Raw genomic sequence first — 26,494 nt, forward strand, 5'->3', positions numbered from 1 at the left:
TTGGGGTTTGATTCACACCACAGAGAGAGTAAAGAAGAACAATTTTTAACGATGCAAAAACAGCGCTTGTTGCAATTTCACATCAGTAAAAATAAAGGATGCAAAAATAAGCGCCCCGTGGCACAGAATCACACTCTTTCTTGCAAGTTTCCTGCAACATGTGACGGATGTGATAGATAACGTTTCAAAGGAAGCAGTGGGATGATGATGCACATGTTTAGAGAAACAAATGAGCTGACGCGAGGCTTCTCATTATGTGTTTAACTTCAGACTTTAAATTGCAGCATCCACCCAACAACACTTTCACTCTCTTTCCACCTTTCTGTATCTCCTCCATCTTCCTCCCTCTCCTCCACTCTTCCTCGCTACGGTATGTGGAGCAGAGTGACTAATGATCAGTGACTCTGTCACACACGGGAGACTTGCTTTCCCTGCAGCCACATCCAAAATTAGCACACACAGACACCTATGAGAACACAGGCGTACACAAGTCTGCGTGCAGACGTTTCCAACCAAAAACCAGAAAGGTGCATGCACGCACTTGCAGATGAGCAGCTCCACAAGAGCGCTCTGACCTCTGTAGCACAGCACACAGACGGAGGTGTCATTTGTCTCAGTGAAACATTTCTGTGCCACAAAGAGAACTTTTTCTTTCCTTGCAGAGAATAAGATTGGTTGTTTGGAGCCCCTGATCTGCTGTAGATATTGAAGTCCTGTGAAGTCCCGATACTGCACGGGACTAAATGCTGTGCTCTGATATTGTGCTCTCTCTGCTGGATGAAAGCAGCAAATACAAATCAGCTTTCAAAAGCTGTTTTCTTTTCAGGAGCACTTTAAGAGTATTGCACTTGCTGGAATGAAATGAATAAAACCACAGTTTCTTGTCTCTTCAGTTTCTTTCCTGCAGCAGGCTGCTAACTGACCCCAGATCACACAGCAACCAACCCACACCTGAAGAACAGAGCAGCTCCGGCATCAAACCTCCCTCTAGTGTTTCGTGTTGTGCACAATTCCAGATAATTTGGTGTTCAAACACTCGTAATCGTGGCTGGATTTGTGCGAGCTCAAACGAAAGGAAAAAAAGATTTCGCGAGATTCGAGCTTTTGTGGTGCAGATCGGTGCTGCTCACAGCTGTTTAAACATGAGAAAAAAGGGGGGGAAAGAGCCATATCCTAGCGACTGAATGTGGTTGCAATGTTCTTCCTGTTTTCACAGACACAAATTATCTCTGATCTAAACCATAGCATGCGAAAGAGTCTTATCTCCATTTCCATAACTGCAAAAATAGCAACACAAACAGCAGATGTTTGCTGAGGGTATGGGCAGACGGATCCTAAACCAAAAAGAGAACAGTTCATATAAAAGCACTTTTAGTTTAAGCCATTTTATTTTATTTTTTAATTTTTGCACATTTGCTCAGTTCCTACAATAATATCAGTCATGTTTTGACAGGTGAAGTACTACATATCATTTTTAAAGGGTATCCTGTCCTTATTTACTTCAACACCCTATAAATTGTAGTCAGGAGAATGATCTCTGTTGAATCCTTCGCTAATGCAAAAGGATTTTGCATCAAAAAGCTGATTAGAGACCCAAAGCTCACACAATAATTTAGCCAAAAGAAGCTCGCGGCACCTCTTTGCAGAACAGGTCTTTACAGAGGACGTGCAAAGCCCTTAAACTCTTCTTTGTTTCTTCTGTTTCACAAATTAACTGTGAAATATCATCACGTTACAGTGTGTGCGTGCATGTCTGTGTATGCTCCATCCTTTTACACCATCACAGCGTGCAGTCACATGTTGAAGCCTAAAATAGTCAGCGTGACGTAGTTCTAAAATATATCATAGTTCAATAAAAGTGTTATGGAACAGTGTGGCTGAATTTATAAACAGAAACAGGAAGTCACATGCTGGGTGGAAGATATCGGCCCCGATGGGTGAGATAAAATGTAGAATGAAAAGAGTTCCCGTGCTTCTGTTTCTGTTCTAACCAGATCCCTGTTTTCATGATGCTGAAAGTGAAAGTCGTTGCAAAGCTGTGGCGTAACCTTCAAACTCCTTCACTTTCCATCACAGGCACAAACCTCCCCCTTGGGGATCTTTTGCCCACTGCTCCAAGGCTCACTCTAATTGTCATCCAACTATTCCTTCTGCCTCTTTTGCCCCTTTTTATGTGATTTCTTGACACGCTTTCTCTTTGAGGATCTTTCTGCTGTCATGTGTGATTTTGTCAGAGCTCTCTGAAATTTTCAGAGATTCATTTTTTCATGAAGCTTGTTCTTCTGTGAAGCCCATCATGTGTCACTTTGGATAATCCGAGAAAAGTCTATGACATGATGAAAGTCCGACATCACCAGTGGAAAAATTCCCGGAGTGTACATGCAATTCTTCTTGTAGTAGATTATTAATATCAATTTTGCTGGATTCATGTTCTCAGCTGCTCCTATGAGCTGTGACAGCATGGCTGTCTTCATCCTGTTCTGATCCTGGAGACAACTTTTATTTTTCATTTTTTGGCACGTGGCTACAGTTAGGTCTAATTTGTCGGACAAGACACAATATTTCACAATTTGTATAGTGTTGCCTCTTCATACTGCCTCCATGGATTCATTCAGACTGGTATTGCATTAATTGTTTAGGAATATCAGACATGTTTACACAAAATCCTCAAATTTCTAAAAGTTTTGCTTTGGTTTATTGTCCATTTGCACTTTAAATCATTGTCCAGATAGTTTTGGAGCATTTGTCTGAATCTGAGCAGAGACTATAACCCTGTACACTTCACAAGCCATCCTGCTGCTTCTTTGCAGTCACATCATCAGTAAACACTGATGAACTATTATCAGCCACACATCTGCATAACATCCTTCACCATGTTTGACAGATGATGCAGTCCGCTTTAGATCCCGAGCAGTTTCATCAAGGTTATCTTGGTTTCATCAGTCAAATGTTTTTTCCAGAACTGTGCAGGCTCCTTTAGATGCTTTCGTAAAGCTGTTTCGGTCTATTTATTCATTTTTTGTGGTCTTACTGCAGCAGGAATGATCACAAAGTTGCATTCGCTGGTGCAACTGAAATCATTATTAAGAGTTTAGGTGTGGTGTGTGATCGTACACCACATGGTCTCTAAGTATTCACTCTTCCTGAAGTTTAAATATGTACAAGTATGACGTCCTTTGAGGTTGTTTCTTCCACAATGGGCGTCTTGAGGACCATATTTTGCAGTGGTGAGACAGAAAAGAGCGAAATCAACATAAAAAAAACCCCATCATCCCATCATCAAAGTAAAAATGGGGAGTTGGTTAGTTAGATAGCTGCTAGTTTCTTGTTTACCCTTCTTGAAAACCCTACAGAAAAATAATTTCCATAAAAACCAGACTGCTTTACGAATCCTCACAATGAATGTGCGAGTTCATCGTGAGGAATGGTTAAAAAAAGCATTCCTGGGAAAGTTGGATTCCCCCCTCTCTCAAAATGTCTGCAGGAGAGAAAGAAAGAGAAGGAGAGAGACTTTTCATGTCCTTTAATGACACAATTGACCAAAAATAACTAAAAACACCTTCAAACCCAGCAGCTCGCTGAGAGGCCGCAGGAAGCAGGACATACATACAGTAATGAGGTTAGCTCCCAAATGGCATCCCACCGTATTTCAAACAGTGCCAACATTCTCCATCCAAGCCATCACTTACATAATGCAGTGCACATTTGCAGCTCTTATCGCTGAAAAATTAATCAAGTCCAACAGGAAACATGAGGGAACGGAGACGCTGCTGTGCGTCAGCTGGAAAAAAGAAAGAGATAAATAAAGGAGGGGATCCAGGGGTCACTTCAACTAAATAAAGCTACAAAAGATATGAATCTGATTCTTTCTACAGGCTTTGCAGTAGTGAAAATAAATGCCTTTCATTGCCTTGAATGCATTTTATTCTATTTACAACTTTACATTCACTTTTTTCTCCCTCCCCCAATCGCATCTGTCATAAACACAGACTGTTTGGCACTAATTATTTTGTCCCCTTATATCCCACATCATCACATAGACATTTAATACAGACACCATTCAAAGGAGGTGCAAAGCATTTCAGATAAACCAACAAAGACTAGCGTGATAGGACTGCAATACCTCCTCTGGTAAATAAATACTTTTTTCAGCCATCAGGGGGCGCAAGAAGTGACGTGAAATCTCTCCTTTTACACGATTTCTTTCTTTCTTTCTTTTTTTACCCTACAGCTGGTATTGTTTGTGTGTCATGATGACAATTGCGTGGTCCTGGAGACCCTCTGCTGTAGTAGGAAATACCACACCGACAGGTTCAAGTACTTTGTGGACAGATTCTTTCAACACAGTTTCACAAACATGCAAGATGCAGTCACAAAATGTTACAAGTGTTTAGAGATTGAAAAAAAAAAGAAAGAAGGTGAGTTTAGAGAGGAGCGTGGTCCGCTCACGTGAAACCAAGCGGTCACCCCGAGGTTGAGGGTGTTGTCTGCTCCAAGGTACGAAGCAATCAGACTGATTGGTGAATTTTTGCTGATAATCTTTGTTTAGTTGACTTTATAAATGGAGACAGATCATCAACATGTTGCACTCAGTCTATAGTAGTCTGCATCGAAGAGTACAACTTGTCTGCAAAGTGTCTCGTTGTAGTAAGGGGTTTGGATCAACTGGTTGCAAACTATTATTCTCCTGTTAGAATGCAAGGTTGTTGAGCAATCCTGCAGCAACTACGTCACTATTGAAACAGAGGGAGTTCTCTTTCAAATCTGTGAGGTTCTGGATGGATTCCGAATTTGAAGTAGTTGTTGTGAATTTCAGTGTTTGTTATCACAAACAGACTGCCAACTTGACTCCATTTAGTCTTTTTGTTCCTTTATCGTCATCTCGATGCAACAAATTCGCTTTGAAGACAACGACTGACTGCAAGTTGTTGCAGATCCGATTTACGTTGTCAAAGCAACCATTTCAAAGGCAATGACATTAAAATTTAATTGCACACAGTTGCAATAATTGCCTCCAACCATTATTTCCCCCAGTCTGGTTGCAGCATTAGATATCTAACACAGTGCTCTCAGGGTCAAAAAAATGTCTTTGAGTCTTAGGCAGAAAAGACACTGATTGTTTAACCCTTGTGAGGTCTGAGTCGTTATTGGTAACAGCTCATAGCCCCAAGCCCTAACCCAAGATGTAAGTTTTTTTCAGTTAGAATGATTATTTGTTTGAAAAATGACTTATTCTGATAGCACAGGGTTAGGGTCATCCTCAATGAGGGCTGAGATCTCATAAGGTTAAACTGGTTTTAATAACAGGGTCCGAATAAAATGAGCATCGTCTAAAAACGCTGATCATATTTTTCCGTGAGTCTGAACACCATCTCGCTTCTATGATGGGCGACAGCTCTGAGAATGCATAAAACATAGCATCACATATAATGCAAGGTCTCCTCTAAAACCACAAGCCATTAGCTCCCCGCAACAAAATATCACTTGACTTTGCACTGTACAAATGTCAGATGATGTGTTCGCACATATGCAGACAGTAATTTCACTGTGTGATACTCTGAGGGTTAATGTCTGCCTGCTGGCAGACGCACAGCTCCACTTCTCTTCCTCCGGGGAAGTTCATCGGAGCAGATGCTTGAAGGTCAGTGGATCACCGGGAGATGAGCGAGTGGAGAAATCTGCACTTTTTTCACTTAATCCCTTTCAACACTAAAAGCCACTGTTTGTCTTTTCTTTTGTTATTGTTGAGTTATTCTGCAGCTGGAGTGTAGTACATCAGTTTATGCTGCTGAAAGGGCAAACGTCCTGTCCTTACGCAGCATGTGTGTACATGTAAATGTATACAGATGGATGAGTGAGTGCGTGTCAAACCTACGGACATTCAATACACGGTAGTGTTGGCAGGTGTGTGTATGTTGAGCGTGGAGGAGTGTATTCCTGTTGGTGGAGCAGTGAAGCTATAAGCTGCATACGCTACAGCGGAGCCAACCATCAGGCCTGTCATGTAGGAGACAGTCATAGTATTCCCTGGCGAGAGAGAGCAGAGAGTAACTGTAGAGCTGATCATACTGCCTAATCCGGGGGGAATGCCATTTTTAAATAAAGAATACTGCTCGGCGTGAACAAGTAAGCAAGAAACATGTTAGATAGTGAGTAACAAGTCTAAGAAAGTACATCTTTGCTATCCACTCTTTGATGTTCTTGCATGTTAGCATCTGCAGGGATAGCATGTGCCATTATAACCATCCTAATTTAGCATGCTAATTTAGCAAGCTAACATTAATAGGAGCGCAAGACACCAAGCACAGGTCACTCAGAGGAAAATTATAATAAAATCTATAATTATAATCTAAATGTAACTTTAGTATTTCTTCACAAAATCCCAGCCTGAAAACAATGTCAGACTGCTAGCTAAAAAAAACTCTTGAAATATGCACTACTTTTGAGTGTTAAAGATAAAATTTAAAAAGCATCTCACAGGTAATAATGTTTAATATTATAGCGCACATAACAGTGTTGAGTTTGTTTGATATCTTATATGTAATCCTTCTCTGAAGGCTTAAGCTAACATAAAATTACATCTAATATAGGCTATATTTGCCTTGTTGCTACTAGCTAAGCTAAGCTAGCTGTCAGGCCAAAAAAAACCTCATTCGTTCTAAAGAAAGGCAACTTTATTAAGTTGATAAAATAATTAAGTTACAGTTACAGTGCTAAGGTCAGTGTTATGCTGCTAAGAAGAATATAATGATCTAATTTACAACCATTTAATGGTATTCTTATGACATACAACAACTTATATAGCTAAAATTAAGCTAATTGGGTCTAATCAACTGGCTTCAGTTCAATTATTGATGCTTTTTATTTAACAATAAATCAGACAAAAGAAGTCAAAAATCACCTGCAAGCTCCCGCTGTTCAGGCGGCACTTTGCCCGCAGCCTGGATCATCGGTACAGACCCAAAATATCCGTTGGTGACTCCCATGAGGAGAGAAAAGAGACAGGGCCAGGCAGGATGGGATAGGGTGGGTTCATTGGCCGGATACACACACATGACAAACAGAGGGATGAAGACCACCCTCAGGCAAGAGAAGAAGAGCAGACGACCCCCAGACCAGTCATATGGCAGCGCTGCCAGGATCTGAGGGGACAGCAGGAGTGTTTCAGTCAGGCTGTGTATTACACTTTGGAAAAACAAGGAAAAATATTCAAATAATATATGAAATATATGAGCATTTGCAGTTTTGAACTTAAGACCGTTATGTTCAGTAATTCTCCATTGCTTGGAACAATTTCTAAGGAAAGCACTTGTCAGGGAAAATAAATAAGAACAATAACAGTATTAGTGCAAAACAAAGTGAACCGTGAGAGAAATGCAAAAGAAAAATCCTCTTTACACTTTTCCAGTCTCTTATCGTGACATTTTTCTTTCTCTCTCTCTTTTTTATACCTCTAAGCTACCTTAATTTTTCCTTTTTCAATTTAATTCCTCGTCTAATCTCTTTCCCTTTTCATTTGAAGAAAAAACTCAATTTGCCGCGAGGACAAAGCCAAAGCCTACATAACAACTTTCACTAAACCAATGTTGGTGCCTTCAAAGTCAAAATTATGACCCAAGGAAACCAGATAAGTTTCAGAGTGTTCGGATGAAGCCTCCGAGCTATAGTAAGTGCAATTATCCCACAATACACCAGACGTTTTACCAGCCTTACGTTAAATTAATGGGTCGACGACTTTAATGGTTTCAAGAGGTTAACTCTGCCTTTCTGTCTTTCTTGTTCCTTTAATGCCAAGATGCCTGTAAATGGAAATTTAAATCCCAAAATCTCAGTAAGTGTAGCGTGAGAAGGGCAATAGCATTTAATATTGATGTTAAACCAGTGAATTTTATACATTGGCAGTAAGTTAATACAGGCCCAGTTCCAAAAATGATGGGATTCACAACAGAACAAACCTAAAACTTAATTTAAAAAGAGCATCTTAGAGAGGCAGACTTTCAGCAATCTGCAAAAAAACTGCATTTTTGGAACAATTTCAGTAATATTCCTCATCATCTGTTATACATATAGATCAAAAGATTCTGATAATTTTGGAGAAATCTCTGTGCACAAGGGACAAGGCTGAAAGACACATCAGACAGCACTGCATTAAAAACTACGGAAGCCTGTTTCCGCCACAAAAAAAAGTATCCATAACTTGAAATTTTGAATTATTTTCTTGAAATTTCGACTTATTAACTCGACATATTGCGTTAGCGCTGCCAATCAGTAATCTACGTGAATGAAGTCATTTCCTTGTTACCCGGAAGCTGAAGCCCTCAGCTACAAATGCTACAGCTAAACTAACAGTATTATAGCCAGTCATGAACGCACAAATTGCTGATTATTTTCTTCACAAATGATGAAATCCTTGTGTTATTAGCTGAATCATGTGGCGTTACTATCAGCAAACGTACTATAAAAAGCCCCAATTTGTTGCGATCCGGTTTTGAGTGCGTATTTCTCTGTGCCGTATCCTTCCAGGTTGCAAGAAAATGACGCCATTCATGTAGATTACTGATTGGCAGAGCTAAATCGAAATGTCGAGTTATTAACTCGAAATTCTGAGAAAAGTAAATTGAAATTTCAAGTTAATAAGTCAAAATTTTGAGCTATATCATATGGATACCCTTTTTTTTGTGGTGGAAACAGGCTTCCATAAAAAACAGACATGACTCTGTCATAGAAATCACTGTGGGCTCAGGAGTGCCTCCAAAAATCACTGTGTGTGACCACACTGTGCTATCCACATATGAAGATACAGCTCCATCGTGCAAAGAAGAAACCATATTCATCCAAAGAACATGGATCATGTTCTTTGGATGAATAAAGAACATGGATCAGCCAAAGGAAAGGCTTTGGATTTTCTTTTTTCATTCACATTTTACACGGTGTCACAAAAGTTTTGGAACTGGGGTTGTTCTCTTCCAAGTTCTCTCCAAAAACTTAAATCCCTGGAATCAAAGGTTAAAAGTCACCACCGTGAAATATATGAATATATGATTCTAATCTCTCCGATTTTATAAAAAGTATCATGTGTGAAGTATTCATGTAAAAGTCACCACCCACAATGTTTAAATTCAAACTTGTGAAGTTAATATATGGCTCACCTTGCCAACAAAGTCCGACATGTTGAAGGTGGCCATGATGAGGATGGGGAGCCATTCACCTAAGGTGGAGTTTCGTATCTCTGACTCCAGCCCGGGAAACAGACAGAGAGTGATGCTGTAGGTCACAGCTATTGACAGCATGTAGGCCCAGATCACGCGGGACACCACGTAACGATGCAAGATCATGTCTGGTTTGAGAACACACACACATGACCGTATTAAAAATTCAAATGATTCACTCGAGCAGTCATTTCATTGAGATCGCTCCTCTACCTAAATAAAAATCACCAGGGGATGCATTTAAATTTCAGATCCATCTGTTGGAGTCAGAGGGTAATTGAGAAGTGATTAGACAAGATTTTGAAAGAGACTACCTCGGAGCCCGGGCCAGCTCCTTCTCATCTTGGCTTTTGGGGCATCAAATCGAACATAGGTACCGCCCGCAATGTCCTCGACGCCTTCCTCCACAGAAGACGCTCCTGTACCACCGTTTCCCTGAAGAGAGACAGACGAGATGTTTACTGTAATCTTCTAAACTGAATAGACACACGAGACTTTATGTTAATGCTTTCAAATCTTAATTGTAACATATCTCTCTCTCTATATATATTGATAGACATATATGAATGAAATGAAAAGAATGTAAAATAGTCAGATATATCAAATCATTCAGACATTTATTTCTCTTTACACGTAGTGGGTGTGCAACAGAAAACACGAACATTTAATATCAATGTGCTGAACGACCCTAGCTTCAGGAACTCATCTGTGTTGGATCCAATGACGTATTTAAAAATAATCAGAAGGTTAATCCTTCAACACTGTGGGAAAGATGTCCTAAGGGAGAATTTTCTAGTCAGAACATACTTGTAAAAACTACAAGATTAAGATTGTTATTAAAGATCACTACATTACAACCCCAATGTGAAAAAATCAACACGAAATAGACCCGATAATGACAATGAGTGAAGATGTGGAAAAAAATAAGAGTCACAAAGCAAGAACATTATGTCGCGGGCCCTAAAGCGACAAACTTGTTAGTTTGCAGACTGTGAAAACAACAATCAGAAAGCACTTTTCATGAGATCAGAGCTCCAGCTACTCATATAATTACTTACAGTTTGGGTGGTATCCAAAAAAACTGATTAGAGGGAGAGAGGAAGAAAAAGACTGCTTTCTCTCTAAGTGATCATTTTAGATCTTAGCCGCTGCTTTAAACTTATATTCACGATCGTTTCAAGATTTTTAGAGATGAGTGAAAACGGTCTTGTAAGTTAATGGGCTACATTTCCCTGTTTCACACTCTCATCTCTGTGTGATGGCAGAAACAAATATGTAAATGAGAACAGCGTTTTGAGGATATTTGCTGTACCACAGAATAAATACAGGGAGTGCAGAATTATTAGGCAAATGAGTATTTTGTCCACATCATCCTCTTCATGCATGTTGTCTGACTCCAAGCTGTATAGGCTTGAAAGCCTACTACCAATTAAGCATATTAGGTGATGTGCATCTCTGTAATGAGAAGGGGTGTGGTCTAATGACATCAACACCCTATATCAGGTGTGCATAATTATTAGGCAACGTCCTTTCCTTTGGCAAAATGGGTCAAAAGAAGGACTTGACAGGCTCAGAAAAGTCAAAAATAGTGAGATATCTTGCAGAGGGATGCAGCAGTCTCAAAATTGCAAAGCTTCTGAAGCGTGATCATCGAACAATCAAGCGTTTCATTCAAAATAGTCAACAGGGTCGCAAGAAGCGTGTGGAAAAACCAAGGCGCAAAATAACTGCCCATGAACTGAGAAAAGTCAAGCGTGCAGCTGCCAAGATGCCACTTGCCACCAGTTTGGCCATATTTCAGAGCTGCAACATCACTGGAGTGCCCCAAAGCACAAGGTGTGCAATACTCAGACACATGGCCAAGGTAAGAAAGGCTGAAAGACGACCACCACTGAACAAGACACACAAGCTGAAACGTCAAGACTGGGCCAAGAAATATCTCAAGACTGGTTTTTCTAAGGTTTTATGGACTGATGAAATGAGAGTGAGTCTTGATGGGCCAGATGGATGGGCCCGTGGCTGGATCGGTAAAGGGCAGAGAGCTCCAGTCCGACGCAGACGCCAGTAAGGTGGAGGTGGAGTACTGGTTTGGGCTGGTATCATCAAAGATGAGCTTGTGGGGCCTTTTCGGGTTGAGGATGGAGTCAAGCTCAACTCCCAGTCCTACTGCCAGTTTCTGGAAGACTCCTTCTTCAAGCAGTGGTACAGGAAGAAGTCTGCATCCTTCAAGAAAAACATGATTTTCATGCAGGACAATGCTCCATCACACGCGTCCAAGTACTCCACAGCGTGGCTGGCAAGAAAGTGTATAAAAGAAGAAAAACTAATGACATGGCCTCCTTGTTCACCTGATCTGAACCCCATTGAGAACCTGTGGTCCATCATCAAATGTGAGATTTACAAGGAGGGAAAACAGTACACCTCTCTGAACAGTGTCTGGGAGGCTGTGGTTGCTGCTGCACGCAATGTTGATGGTGAACAGATCAAAACACTGACAGAATCCATGGATGGCAGGCTTTTGAGTGTCCTTGCAAAGAAAGGTGGCTATATTGGTCGCTGATTTGTTTTTGTTTTGTTTTTGAATGTCAGAAATGTATATTTGTGAATGTGGAGATGTTATACTGGTTTTACTGGTAAAAATAAATAATTGAAATGGGTATATATTTGTTTTTTGTTAAGTTGCCTAATAATTATGCACAGTAATAGTCACCTGCACACACAGATATCCCCCTAAAATAGCTAAAACTAAAAATAAACTAAAAACTACTTCCAAAAACATTCAGCTTTGATATTAATGAGTGTTTTGGGTTCATTGAGAACATGGTTGGTGTTCAATAATAAAATTATTCCTCAAAAATACAACTTGCCTAATAATTCTGCACTCCCTGTATATTACATAAGTGTACAGAAATTAGGCGAGCAGCATAGAGGTGGTGATGTTAGCTGCATTAGCTGCAAGATGCAAACTTTGTTTTGGAGGTTTTGGAGTTTTATGTTTGCAGGTGATATAGTTTTGGAGTTAAAGTAAGCAAACGGTGACTCCACAAAAGAGCAAAAACCCAGCTGGTTATTATATTAGGAATGCAGATCCATTCTGCAGGTGTGGGCAGTACTTATCATCTTTTGAAGTCACAGCCTCCCTCGTATACTCATCCTTATCTTTGGGATAAAAAAAAAGGGTCCTTTGTCCTCAAAAACACTAAAACATGTGATTCTGTCCCCTTTTAATTCCCTATGCTAGAAAATACTGAACTGTATTCATTTTTAAACATAGTTCTGAGTGGGAAAATTAAGACTTTGTTGCTCATTTCTGAAAACTTTTTTAAAGCATTTGAAGGTTCTTTAAGGAAACACTAGAGGTAGCCATCACACAATAAATAAACACATTCACTTTTACTGCTTTGACCTTTACATGTTTTAGTTTTTTTCATTAGTAATGGCTTCTGGGATACATGACATCCCCTTTTTATGACAGTGACTATTAGAGAGGATGGCTGTGACCGGCTGAAGGTTGACTTAATGATGTCCACCACCACCACCACACACAGACATCTTTTCGGGTATGGGCACATCCCTTTATGCTGAGGTCTTTCCAAATACACACTAATTCACTGAGCCAGGTGACTGCACGTACACACACACACACACACACACACAGATAGATCCATTAGTTGATTAGAGGGGCTGCCGGGCCAGAAGGCACTCCTATTCTTGATTATCGCATAATAGGAAGAGCTGCATTCATTTCCCATGGCAACCAGAACAAAGAACTGCCAGAATCAACCCCAGACACACACATGTGCACATACACACACACACACGTGCACACACACACACAGAGAGCTGTAAAACACCGCGGGACGTCCATCACACACTTGTATGTAATGGCGCACATACAAATATGAACACGCACACATTAAGCGATGATAGCCTCAGGTGCAGTTTCTTCCTTTGAAGGCTCTGAATGCACACACAGACACACACACAGACACACACACAGACACACACACAGAGCAGGATGAGCAGTACTAGCTTCATGTCTTCAGGCTACAAAATGCTGCTCAAAGCACAGCTACAAAGTGGGTTTCAATTCAAAGTCGTTTTCTTTCCCTCTTTTCCTCTCGTTGTCATGGCCGGTGTCCTGCTCTCTTTCCCTTCTCTTCCTTTAATTTGTTTTGTCTTATGTTTTCTCTACAATTTTTATGAGCTCTTCCCCACTCTCTGCACTGCCTCTCTCACTTGTCTCGCATTAGTAGCTTCCCGTAAACTTTTTTTTCTCTCTCAGCATCGTGACTCTCTTTCTCTCTGGGTTCAAAGGAGGCGTCGTCAACTCTCCGTCTTTCTCCTGCACCACTCCCTATATTCCTCAGCCCTAAAGAACAACTTCCAATATCTTTTGCTCTTCCTCTCTTTTAGCATCTTTCTGACCAGCAGCCAAGAAACAGCTCATAGCTACTAAGTGATTGCATTTTTAAGCACAACCAGCCCTCAATACTTGTGTGCGTGCTCGCTCTGGATGACATTACAGTTTAGAGGCCTGGCATTTCCTCCCTGTCTGAGTCCAGAAACTATTTGTCATTACAATATTTATAAATGATTTAATGAATAAAACATGTAGCGGAAGCTTTAATGAGGGAGCCTGTTGGTCTGTGTAGAGTCAGTATCCTAATCTAACTTGAAAAGCAACGTGAGAAAAATATCAAAGACGCTGAAGATACAACGCTGACTGCAAAATATCAAGTCCAAGCACTTTAGCAGTTCACTGTATAGTGTATGGCATATTTATGACTTTTGGTACCAAATGCACTACAGGAGATATGCATAGCTTTCTTGTCATTTCTTCAAGTAGTCTTCAGGAATAGTTCTCCAGGCTTTCATTCAAAGCTCTTCTTTGGATGTTTGCTGCCTTTTATTCTGTTCTCTGTCAAGATGATCCCACACTGCTTCAATAATGCTGAAGTCTGGGCTCTGGAGAGGCCAATCCATGACCGAAGTTCCACTGTGTGTCCTTCTAGCCAGCTATGCTTTTACTGCATTGGCAGTGTGTTTGGGATCATGCTGAAAAATGAAGCCAATCAGATGCTTTTCAGTTGTTACTGCATATCGAATTAAAATCTGATGGTATTTTTCTGCATTCATAATTCCATCAGTTTTAAAAACACCAACAACACTGACTGAAATGCAGCTCCAAGCCATGACAGAGCCTCCACCGTGTTTTACAGATGGCTGTAGACACTGTTGTACCTCTCCTGACCTTTTCCAAACATACTGATGAACAGTTAAACCAGAAATGTCAAAACTGGATTCATCACTCCATCAGACATGTTCCCGCCTATTTTCAGTACAGTACAGTCTTTCTTCTTTCCCTTCTTGAGAGCCATCCTTCCACCATCTTTAGTGAACAGTAGATGGATCGACTAAAGGGCCAGATACATCTCTCTGATCGTATGTCAGGTCTTTGCTGGATTTCTTTTTCTTATTTCTTAAGACCATGACTTTCAAATACTCTTCATCTGCTGTAGATACTTGTTTAGTTCTTTTGTTTGCTACTTACAATTTCATTCATTTTTTAAGAATATGCTGCACAGCATGCTGAGATATAAGTTTTCTACTGATAGTGCTTTGAGAACGTTAGTGTAAAACATTTTCTGCCTGTTAAACTCTGTTATCTTTGACACTTTTCATAGATTTAGCTCAAGAAATGGGAAGAAATTTTGTGTCTTTGTCACAGCTGTTAACGGTACACCTAAGACAACACTGATCCATCTGCTAAGTTAGCTTATTAATGTTTGAATGATTCATAGGTTAGTGTTAATGGCATAATAAACAAAAAACACTCCTTTGAAATGATCGGCTACTAGGACTGTAATATAAAAGAGTGAAAACCAGCCAATATCTAAAGGCAATAGTTTAAGAGCACTTTAAACACTTTAAAGAAAGCCTGGCTCTTTGCGATATATAGTATATATGTTAAGATGTGTGTTCTGTGCCAGAGTAATTGAGCCTGCTGCTGGCATGGCTAACAATACTTAGTATTCGCAGTGAACAGACATAAAACACATGTGAGTCAATAAGCTGTCCATAAACTTACAAATCTTACTTCCTCTGCAGTGACATCGTGGTGAACCCTGTACCCGGTCCCGTTGTCTCTCGGATCGTGACATTTGCCCGGACCTTTACCCTGGGCGTGGCTGGTGTAATACCGGACAAATCGTGAGCGGCGGACCAGCAGGTGAAGCAGGAAGCACAGCATTTCCATGCTGATGGAGACGAGGAAGAAGATCAGCGTGTTCTTCTTGTCATCTTTGATCAGCAGCTTGGTGAAGATGCGGGACAGCGAGATGATCACCCCCGCCGTACCTGAGGAGGGTACGTAAATGATGAAGGAGATGAAGAAGGTGAGGAGGATGACAAAGTCTGGCAGCAAGAGCTAACGAAAACGTGTGTGCTAATCGTTGAGTGTACTTACTCTCTCCAGTCATTACCCCCTGTGTGTACCTCTTGGGCAGCATCCCCATGTAACCATAGAAACTGGACTGCTGCACTGAAGAGGGAGGAGGGAGGCAGTTATCAGTGTAAATAGAGGCCCAACAGTCAACATTGTAACAACACGATTTATTTAGAGGGGAACTTAATGAACCACCACACACCACTTGAGAGAAGCTGCTCTGACCCTCAGACCTCCACTAATTAAACTGATATTACAGCAGGCAGAAACTCTGAGTTCTCACTGACAAACACAGAGGAAAACGACTCTATGTATTAAAGTCGGCAGCACCTGAAGACCAAAACCTCTATTGGGTTTGTGTTTATCCCAACAGGGGGAGCTCTGACACATATTTAGTTATAATTTATTATCCTTTTAATAAAAGCAATTGTCCTCATAGCTCTATATTGTTTTCCACAAACTCATGAGGGAACTGTCTGGTTATTAAGGAGCTAAATGTTCCACTTTTTCTGCCTTCTTTTACAGGCTGAATCGGTGATGTACAGGCTTTAGCAGAGTGTTGTTGTCTGCTAGCTGCCTGCAGACAAAACTGTACATTGTCTGTAAGCTTTTTGCTACGAGCCACACTTTTCACATAGTCATATACAACCAGCAGCTCCAGGACTAAACCCAATGCAGGTCCTCTAATCTCCACTTGAGGCACAATTGCCTGTGGCCATCTCCCTGTACAACGCATCCACTTAACACACTGTTTGCTGCTACAACTACACATGTTTCTTTTCCAAATATTTATTTATAAGTGACTTATGTATGTATGTATGTATATATTGTACTATTCTTAGTTAGTGTATTGTCTGTCTTGTCTTAATGTTGGTTTAAAATGGAGCACTGTAACAAAAAATAATTTCCCCCAGGGATCAATAAAGTATTCTGATTCTGATTCTGATTCTGATTCTGAATTGAGACAATTTCAGAGTCCCTGAAATCAACCTCATTAAGGTGATTGTGTTGTTAGCGCCTTTTGGAGGGTTTTTTTAATGGAATTATCAGGCAGCCCTCCAAATACGTTTGTGCAACAGTTATGGCGATTCAAATTCTAGTATTTGAATTGCTTTAGGTAACAGTAGTCTGTTACCTAAAGCTATTATTACACATGTGTTTGTGTTGCATCGGTATATTTCAAAAATGTAGCTTGCTAACCAAGCTAATTTGTGCCATCTGATATCTGAGCTGTGCACCCTTCATCCACAAATGGTCTTTAATGGTTAAAAAAACTCACATGAGAGCCATCATTTACATACAGCCTGGACAGTAAAACTAGCTAACATCTCTATAGCCTGGGACAGAAAAAGAGAGTATTTGTCTCGAAAGCTAATTTCTCCCTTCATTAAAAAAATCTGCAGCGGTGAATTTTTAAACATTTTTCAAAGATGTTAAGCCTTAAAGCTTATAAGCATTGTTACTGCGTTGATTTATACGGGAGACAAGACACAGGTGGCTGTAATAGCGGCTAATGATTGCTAGGCTTTTGAAAGGCTAGCAAACATTTCTCAAAGGCTGCTAGTTTCAGTTAAGTCCGAAATTACATGCAGCCTGTTTGTGGCAATTGTGTGTGATAAACTGATAAACTGGCATGTAGATGGAAAATTTTTTGCCATCTACATACATAGAAATTCATATTAAGTGCTCATTGCACAGCCAGAACCCAATGGATATGAAACTGAAATTCTGAAATTTCTCCACAAAAAGTGACATAATTGCTGCGTCTCTGTAATTTAACTGCAAAATGCAAGAAGTGCTTGACCACCTCGATTTTATATAGACTACAACCAGAATGCAACCAGGTGCCAGGTAGCTGAGCCGAGTTCCCTACTGCAAAGAGCCACATCGCAGACAAGTTGCGCTAATTGGTGCAGATGGACTGATTGTAACATGTTGGCAATCTGTCTTTCTAGCCTTTCATCCAATTATAGTTCATCTAGTTCCAAAAAGTCAAGGCTGCAAGGATGTAGTCAAGAGTGGCTCTTCTGCCTTTTAAGTGTAGTCTGTCATTCAGTTCGTTTAACCATTATTAGGGTAAAAGAACATCAAAGTACCTGTACATCCAAAGGCCACCACTCCCACTGATACCAGGTTGATGACATAAGCCTGCTTGGTGGTGAACTTTTCCAGCCAAACATCGAACACGCTGACAAAGATCAGGGGCCCCAAAGCTAAGATGTAACCTGCAGAGAGAGTGACAGGCTGAGTCAGTGATCCAGGTAATGTTGTGACTGCAGGACTGAACACATATTTGATAAGAGTGAGGAAACTATATGTGAGGCAGTTCATTAACTCTTTAACCTGGGGATATGCTCTCAAGCTGACGTCAAACTTCAAAAGACCTTTAACCAAAAATACAAGCACAGCTATTTTAAGCAGCAGAGGCTATTGCGGTGAAACCCCGTTCTGAAATTTAGCATGTATGTGCAGTGATCTCAAACTTCCGGGGAACATGCATATTTAAAGAACTTTTTATCATGATTTTTTTAAGGGTGAGCTTGAAGAGCTTTAATATTTCTAGGTTCATCTCCAATATCACAGTTTGAGAATAATTTCTGCAAAGATTAATATTTTCGGCCACATCTCTCCAGTATCTCCAGCTAAGACTTTAACAAACATGATTTTAAATCAGCCTCTATGTGCTCGCCTGTTACCGAACAGCTTATTCAAAGAGCATAGCAAATCACCTTTAATGATGTTTTTGAAATATGAAAGCAATCTGAGGAAGATGCAGATGAATCCTGAAACCGCTGCTTGTCAATTCACAGTTTTCGGCAAAAGCCAAAAACGGATCTCCTGTGGTGTTTATGAATAAAGACCACAAGAGATCCATGGAAAAGTGGATTTTTATTTATCTTTATAACATTTTCCCATTTTTGCACACTCTGATAAGCTTTGAGCTTCCTGCTGTTTTTTGACAGTTGTTACTACTGCTGGAAGTAGTGCACCGTTTTATGTGTCCACACGTGAAGGACAGCTTGTAAGGTTAGGCTTAAGAATTAAAAATACAACTGATTTTAACCAGCAGTGAAGTTTTTGGCTTTATGCTTCATGTGTGTGGGAGTAAAATATGATTTTTGACTCATTAAAATGAAATATAAATCTTGGCATATCTTGACCAGCACTTCACTTTCAGCATGCTATAAGGCAGAAATTATACACCAAAGCCATTAAGACAACATGAAGAAGCTTAACTAGGATTACAAAATGATCAAAGACCATAATAAGAGTTATGCTCCATTACCAACCACAAGCCAAGTCTTGTGTCATTCTTGTGCAAATTCTCCACAAGGTCAGACGTGCAACGCTCAGAGAAACTTCATCTTGGACTCTACAGGCCTCAGCCAGCACGTCAAATGTTAATGTTCATCACAGTACAGTGTATGGCTCTTTCAAAAGGTTTGAAGTGAAAGCCTCGTCTCTCTAAAAGAAACATGACAGCACAGATTTGCAAAGATAGAACTGAAAAAAAAAAAGACTTCTGGAACAATGGTCTTCTCAGTCCAAAGGACAGAGTGAAGATGTTTGGCTATAAAACACTATTTGTCAAAAACCAAACACAGCACATCAGCGCAAACAGCTCATACCAACTTCCAAGCACGGTGGGGGACGTTGGATGATTTGGGCCCTGCAGCCACTGAGTTGACCATGAAATCCTCAGCTCATTCTCACTCCGGAGGCATAACATCCTGATGATTTGTTACATCTGGCAGCGTTCCTGAGGAACGTGGAAGGCGACCTTCGGCGTTCTTAAGGTAGCGCCGGGTTATGGATGAAATACAGTAGAATGACGATCCTGTGGTAAAACATGTTCCAGCCATGTATTCCAGCCTTAACCATAACCTTATACCTAACCTTAACCAGCACTTTAATGACGTGAAATAGTGTTTTCCAAAGTGATTTGAGGAAAATGAACGAATATGTGTGGATTAATTCCAAACAGTTCTCATATTTCCTTATTTTTCCGATCTCGTCATTTAGGAACGTGTTGGGTGCCCGGAAGCGTAACATGTTGACGATTTGTCACCTAAAATATTGAGCCTCGGGAGAGAGAACGTGTTTAAATTCTCCAGAGTATTCTAGAGTCATATGTGAGGCCATCTGTCTGACAGCTTGGCCCAGGCTGGTCTTTCAACAGGACCATGATTGCAAGAACATCAGCAAACCTACAACAGAATGGCTGAAAAAGAAAAAAATCAAAGTGTTGCAATAGCCCAGGCTCAACCTGACTGAAATGCTGTGCATAAACAAATGCCCACAAGGTGCACTGACATTTTTGCAATACGATAATGTGAGAGACTGAAGTCATACAGAAAACAGCTTCTTCAATTATTGCTATTAAATGTGGTTCTCCAAGCTGCTGAATCATAGGGTGCACACACTCTACCGTTCATTTTGCCTTAGTGTTTGTAAAATAAAGTGGCATGGTGTAAAAATATATCTGAGGTTATATTTAAATAGTCTGAAGGCCAAGATGATTTTTTTACACCCTGATCTGTGAAAGAATTGAAAGGGAATGTGCTTTCTTTTTCATGACTGTAGTTCTCAGTGAAGCTCCCCTGTGGGTAGATCTCTTCGGGACTGTGTGGTCCCAAAGTATTTAATAAGTAACAGGGTAAGTTTTAATGGAACAGTTTTTAATTTTCCACTCGATCTGTGCTCTTGGCGCCTCTCTGACTTACCCACAGTGATCCTGGTGTGCATGCTGAGTCGCTCCACCAGCACATTGTTGAGGATGACGGCCAACAAAGCCACTAAGATGTACGTCAGACTCATGTCAAACACTATCGATGTCCCTGAAACACAAGGGAGAGATGTGACAGCGTAGCCTCGAGCCGTAACCGCAAACGTGACTTTGTGCACACTCATCCATATTTATACCTTTAAACTTCTGATGCAGGTAATCCACATCTGTGATGAAGCTGTTGTAGGGAAGCAGGAAACCCACTCCAGCCAGTAGCATTGCAAAGTAGATGCCATGGTAACGGTCGTCAGGGATCGGTTCCTCAAAGTCTGAGCAGCAAAATGGGAGTTATAGGTTAGAGAATTAAAGCAGCATGAAATCAGACGGCGGGATATGATTAACATCTGAATTAGTACTGAAGCCAGAACACTCTGTCTTCAGAGAAGCTAATCAGGAGGAAGAAAGGTGCAGCGGCAGCAGGAACGCCTCTGTTCCACTTGATGGAGCAGCTGATGGTGGAGCAGACTGTTGCGCTTGTGTTAGTGAAAGATTAATCATGGGGATCTCAGATCATGGTCTAGCTGTCGAAATAGCTTCAGTTAAAACTCGTACATTTCTGTTTTGCAGCCGGATCGGTTACATGGAGAAAGTGTGATGTGCAGGTTTTTTATATAACTGTTCTTAATCCTTTCCTAATCCCGTAAGCCTAATATTAATGGCCCAAATCATTCATCATGAGAATTTAGGCTTTACTGCAGACTGAGTGGGAAAATGTCCTTCTCACTGACTCATGTCACTACTTTATTACTATAGAAACAAAAATTTTTTTTACTGATACATCTGTTGATACAAATGGATTTTCACCCTTTTAGAATTAATTTGGCCGCTGAAAATAAAAATCAATGTACACCTTCATAAAACCTGTTGTCCTCTGCTCAGAAACACAGTTGTTGTGCAGCTGCAGAACTGAAATAGCATCTTAAGGTTAACTCATTCTCGGAGGCTGCTTTGCCACATCTCCATCTTTTATTTTCTTCTAGGAGAAGGCAGACTCTGTGGAGATTGCATCCCCTGTCTGTTTTGTTGCATACTGAAATATGAAGACTGGCAGCTTCAGGAAAGAAAGGGAAGCAGGAAAAAAGAGCAAAATATAAATAAGAAACACATGAAGAGAGCAGGGAAAAAGGCTTCTGCCTGCAAGGCCGTCATTATGCGTCACTGGTCACTTATGACCTGATTAACATGGCCTTTGTGTAACCCGTGTAACCAGGCAACACAGCAGTTTTTTGTTATCAAGACCGCCGTCTGTGTCTAACATGCACTGCCCATACAAATCTTCAAGACGGTTATTAAATCCATTCTGACTTATTATTTACAAAAATCTAAGGGCCCTTTGATGGACTGGCAACCTGTCCAGGGTGCACCTCACCTCCTGCCCAAACACAGCTGGGAAAACCAATCGGTTTTCTACATTTGGAAGAACTTATCCAGAGGTTAAGTGGGCTGGAATAATCTAGCAGCACGGCCATGTTTAACCTTTGATTTAAAAAATCTGATGTCACTTTCAACATTGTTCATTTTTGAAATAAAGTTTGCATATTAGTTATCTGTTGTGGTAGCTGTTGGTATAGAAGCTTAGCTGAAGTTTGATAGTCTCATTGTTAGAAATGGTAAAAAAAAAGGGGAGGGGGAAGAGACTTAAAGCTTAATATAACTAAAAATTTTATTTCAGATTTTTTTAAACATTTTTTTTTCTGGTTAGCTGCTGTTGTAAAGTGTATTTGACAATAAATCAAATGACAATACAGCGCTGTGAAAAAGTCTTGAGCCACTTCTCAATTCTGCTTCTAAAGAGCCAGACTTTCTAGAAAGTTCTTCAGACTTTCTGAGGAACTTTAATAGTCCTGTCTCTCTCTCTTTTTTTTTCTTTTTCTTTGTTTTACATTGGCTACCTTTTTACTCACTTTCAGTCCGGTATTGGCTCTTTTCAGAGGAACATTCAAATATAAAAAGGCACCTAACTTAAGGGATGAACCACTGTAGTGTAATCCACGTAACAGACAAAGAAGAAGAACAGCAAAGAATCAACTTTAAATTGTATCTTCAGCCACTTTGTTGCAAAAACCTTTGTTAAAATTCCTTTAGTATAATCTATAAAAAATCCCACAGACAACACAGTTTGACAGGAATAACTTAGTATTTTTGTACCATTGAGGTGATTCCCAAAAAGGTGTTAACTGAAAACGGCTCATTAGTATGTAGAGATGAGGTCATTAGAGAAGTACAACAGTGGGTGTGTACAGCCATCTGTAAAACATGGTGGAGGCTCTGTCATGGTTTGGGGCTGAATTTCAGCCAATGTTGTTGGAGATCTTGTCAAAATTGATGGAATTATGAACACAGGAAAGTATCATCACAGTTAGATACACCGAGCAATACATCGGGCAACAGCTTCATTTTTCAGCTTGACAATGATCCCAAACACACTGCCAAACAGCAAAAGCATACCTAGATAGAAAAACACACAGTGGAACACTATTAGTCATGGATTGGCCTCCCCAGAACCCAGACCTCAACATTATTGAAGCAGTGTGGGATCATCTTGACAGAGAACAGAACAAAAGGCAGCAACATCCAAAGAAGAGTTTGTGTCCTTCAAGAAGCCTGGAGAACTATTCCTGAAGACTACTTAAAGAAATGACAAGAAAGCTGCCTAAGAGAGATCAGACTGTGCTGAAGAATAAAGGTAGCGTACCAAATCTTGACTTTCAAGCTGATTAGAATTATACAAACTCTGTTTTGTATTATATACACTGTATTTACATGTATGTTTGCACATGTTTCAATAAATCTCTGCACCCATTTTCCTAATTAAATATAAAGAAATTATGAGTGACTCAAGGCTTCTGCACAGTGTTGTGTTTTGTTGTTAAACAAACAACAATAAAAAACACTGCAGTTTAAACCAGAACAAAGTTGATTTGGATAGATGCAGTGAAGGTGAGTTATCCACACTCACTGACAGCTCGGGTTCGCAGTCATGCAGTTTGAGTCTCTCCACCTCTCTCTTGTCAAATCCCACATAATGTTGTGGCGTATGTGCTTGTTTCAGGTCAAATCAACACGGGTGAGCAGATTACAGCCCGTCCACACAGATACAATTTCAGCAGGTCTTAAAAGATAAGACAGTTTGGGTAGTTAATCTGCGGTATCAGTAGCAGTGTTATAAAAGATCTTGGGATTCTTCGATCTATACAACTGTGCAAACTCTGAAAACTTCCAGCTGAAAAACCTATAACCTATAAGCATCTTTTTCACTGCTTCTTACAATCTCAAATATATTTTAAAAACATCCAGAGCAGAGGTTTACTGCCCTCTGAATACATATCTAACAGTTAATCAGTAAATATGTAAACAGCACATGTAAATGCTATTCTGTCTAAATTCTTTATATATAGAATATAATGTGAAAGTGTGGTAAACAATGAAGAAGGTGCATTTTAAATTTTCTGGTGGAAAATCATTGGCAAACACTTTTCTCTCTGTCCACGTATCTAAACACTTTGTTCCTGGTGTTTAGGAGTAGAAGGATATTAATGTGCCTTTTTTCACTTTGACAAATTGCTGTTTGTTGGTACACCTACCCCTTTCCTTCCTTCCATGTTCCTCGCCTCTCTCTTTATAAATAGTAGATTACACACACTCATGCACAGATAGAACAAAAACTCCCTCACCGGGCTCGGACAAAGCCAGCACTCCTCGCTCCGGGGCGTCTTTACTGATCTCCTCCTCCTCCAGCTGGTATGAATCGAAGCTGTAGCTCTGCACAATGCCGCTCTCTCTTCCCTCTCTCCAGCCCTCTCTCCAAACAGATCTTCCTCCATCCCTCCACACGTCCCTCTCCTCGGGTGTCTGGGCCGGCGTGGGCCTGCGGCGCTCCGCGCCCACCGAACCCATTCCTGCACTTGACGTACGCTCGCGAAGAAACACGCACTGTGGTTGATTAGACAAGCTGTGCGCTCTCGTGAGCGTGCATGCTAGACGCAATCACAGAGGCACGCCCTGGAAGAGATGCAGGAGACCTTCCGATGATGGAGGATCTGCAGGGCATGAAAGAACAGGAAACAGAAATAAATATAAGAAAAGACAGAAGAAGACTAGAAAAAACGCAAGCTGTGCTTTCCGGAAAATAACAAAACTCAAGGTTAGACAGCAAAAGAAATGTGGCCCCCCTGTTTGTGTATGTGTGTCGGTGTGAGAAGCATATTAACAGAGAGAAACAGAATGACAAAGGATGCATGAATGAGTGACAGACAAGGTGAGCATAAATGCATCTCTGCATTCAGTAAAGAGGCGCCGAGAGAGCTGAAGCTGTGCAGTGTAGAAGAGAGGAAGAGGTCCAAGTGGAAATCAATTAGCTGACTAACAGAAATATCCGTCATCTACAATTCAAGTCATTGATTACTAGTTTGCATTTTTGCAGCTTTACAATTCAACAGAGAAGCCCACTGTATTCTTTCACCTGTTGAATCGTTTTCTCTACAAAGATCAGAAAACAGAGCACGATGCTCATCACAGTTGCAGCATGCAATACCAAAAACACCTCAACACTCGCTTGGAATCTCTTGTTGTCACCACTACCCTGATTTTTATTTGTAGCCAACAGTCCAAATCTAGTCAGTTTGCAGGCTTATAAATGAGATAAGCACTGACCTTTGCTACCGAGCAATTATTGAGAAACTTGATTAGCAGTCAGAACACACGCCAATAAATTCTCTGCACTATGACTGAAAGTGTAGCCTGCTGAGGAGCGGAGGAACCCCTGCTCACTTTTAAATGTAAGTTAGTCCCTTCTGTCATCAGAGCAGCTGAGCTGCGGTTCAATACGTGTTTGCATTTACTTCAGTCAACATTGTTACAAGCTGGATCAATATTAATGGCCGCTGATGTTGTTCCATACTGGCGTAGAAAGAGAGCACAAAAGCGCTTCTATTCTGCGCACCTGGCTGGATTGTGCAAACACAAGGAGGACATGCAAAGAGGAGGCAACAATTCAACCCTGCGGCCTCGCTGCCAGTCTCCCTGCTCACCTCTGGTGCCCTGCAAGTGCTATTTCACTCCAGGCCAACAGCACGAAGCTCCCGAGTGCGGAACAAGCCGGCTTTATTTCTTTTTATGTTCTATTTTAATCTTCTGCTGTCTGGAAACTGGTAGGATCGGATGATGTAAGAAGGTTATCATCTGTGTAACATCACGGGCCCCGGTGGCCCCCTCAGAGGAACAGGTGATTATTAAATACAAAGCAGTGACAGCTCTGTTTATGAAGTAAAGCCGGGCTGCTGTTCTAGATCAGATATGATCCCAGTTTACGCTCTGTACAGATTCCACGTCCAGACTTCGGGCGGCGCTCGCAGCCCTTCTCCTTTTAAATCAAAAGGCTCCAGCCAGCTGCTGTAATTGAATTGCAGTCTGATGTGCTGCAGTTTCTATTGTTGACTTAAATGAGCAAAGAAAATTATAAAAGAAAGGAAAGAAAAGGAATAAATAAAACTAACATCTCGTTTTACGCCTTCTGAAGAGCGTACGCCTGCAGAAATGGCAAATGAACACATTAACTCACAATCATTTTGCTTTTGATAGAAAACGCGTGATTTTCATAAAATCTAATGAAAAAATAAATACATACATAGAAAATAAACATGAGCAGGACGTTAGAGCGGAGGGCGAAACAGAGATAATAATGCCAGTTCCTCTTTTAGAAATCCAGCCCAGTCAGTCCAGCACGGCTAACGTGTCGCTCTCACGTCGCTCATTCGGCTCTCCTCTTTATGAACGACAAACAAAAACACACCAACAACAGGTTATTAACGGCCCGTTACCTCCCGAGTCTCTCCTCTCGCTCCTCTCCCCCTCTCTCTCGCCTTCCTACAGCAGCAGCGAAGTCCTTCCTGCAGGATCCTCGAGGTGGTCTCCGCCGACCGGACTCGCTCCTTTCCTCAGCGCCGTCTCCATCAGACAGAGGGGGAAAGCTCCGGGTTTCCTCCTCCGTGGGGTCCTAAAAACGCACCATCCAGCGGCAGAGGCAGAGGGAAGCGCGGATGGATGGATGAG

At 40.9% G+C, this 26,494-nt stretch overlaps 1 protein-coding gene across 4 annotated transcripts; it reads right to left on the minus strand.

The window, feature by feature from the left end:
• Positions 1-3,508: 3,508 nt before the first annotated feature.
• Positions 3,509-26,494, minus strand: slc29a4a (solute carrier family 29 member 4a). Of its 4 annotated transcripts, none has more exons than XM_004560736.3 (11): positions 26,263-26,494; positions 24,118-24,483; positions 20,581-20,712; positions 20,382-20,495; positions 17,754-17,882; positions 15,679-15,753; positions 15,310-15,569; positions 9,524-9,644; positions 9,150-9,337; positions 6,902-7,142; positions 3,509-6,027 (listed from the first exon to the last, which is right to left on the minus strand). In XM_004560736.3, the coding sequence occupies exons 2-11, from the start codon at positions 24,338-24,340 to the stop codon at positions 5,882-5,884; spliced, it is 1,629 nt and encodes a 542-aa protein (XP_004560793.1). In that variant the 5' UTR covers positions 24,341-24,483; positions 26,263-26,494; the 3' UTR covers positions 3,509-5,881. The 4 variants fall into 4 exon arrangements, with proteins under 4 accessions (XP_004560793.1, XP_076739137.1, XP_004560792.1 ...); XM_076883022.1 differs by having other exon boundaries at positions 3,509-3,781; positions 15,301-15,569; XM_004560735.3 differs by having other exon boundaries at positions 15,301-15,569.

The sequence above is a fragment of the Maylandia zebra genome, linkage group LG4 (assembly GCF_041146795.1).
Source record: "Maylandia zebra isolate NMK-2024a linkage group LG4, Mzebra_GT3a, whole genome shotgun sequence".
NCBI lineage: Eukaryota > Metazoa > Chordata > Actinopteri > Cichliformes > Cichlidae > Maylandia > Maylandia zebra.

Coding starts and splice junctions, on each gene's coding strand:
- slc29a4a (XM_004560735.3), bottom strand. CDS start 24,340: ATGGGTTCGGTGGGCGCGGAGCGCCGCAGGCCCACGCCGGCCCAGACA. Junction 20,496..20,580: donor CCTGCATCAGAAGTTTAAAG/GTATAAATATGG, acceptor CTTGTGTTTCAG/GGACATCGATAGTGTTTGAC. Junction 9,338..9,523: donor GAGCTGGCCCGGGCTCCGAG/GTAGTCTCTTTC, acceptor TTCTCAAACCAG/ACATGATCTTGCATCGTTAC.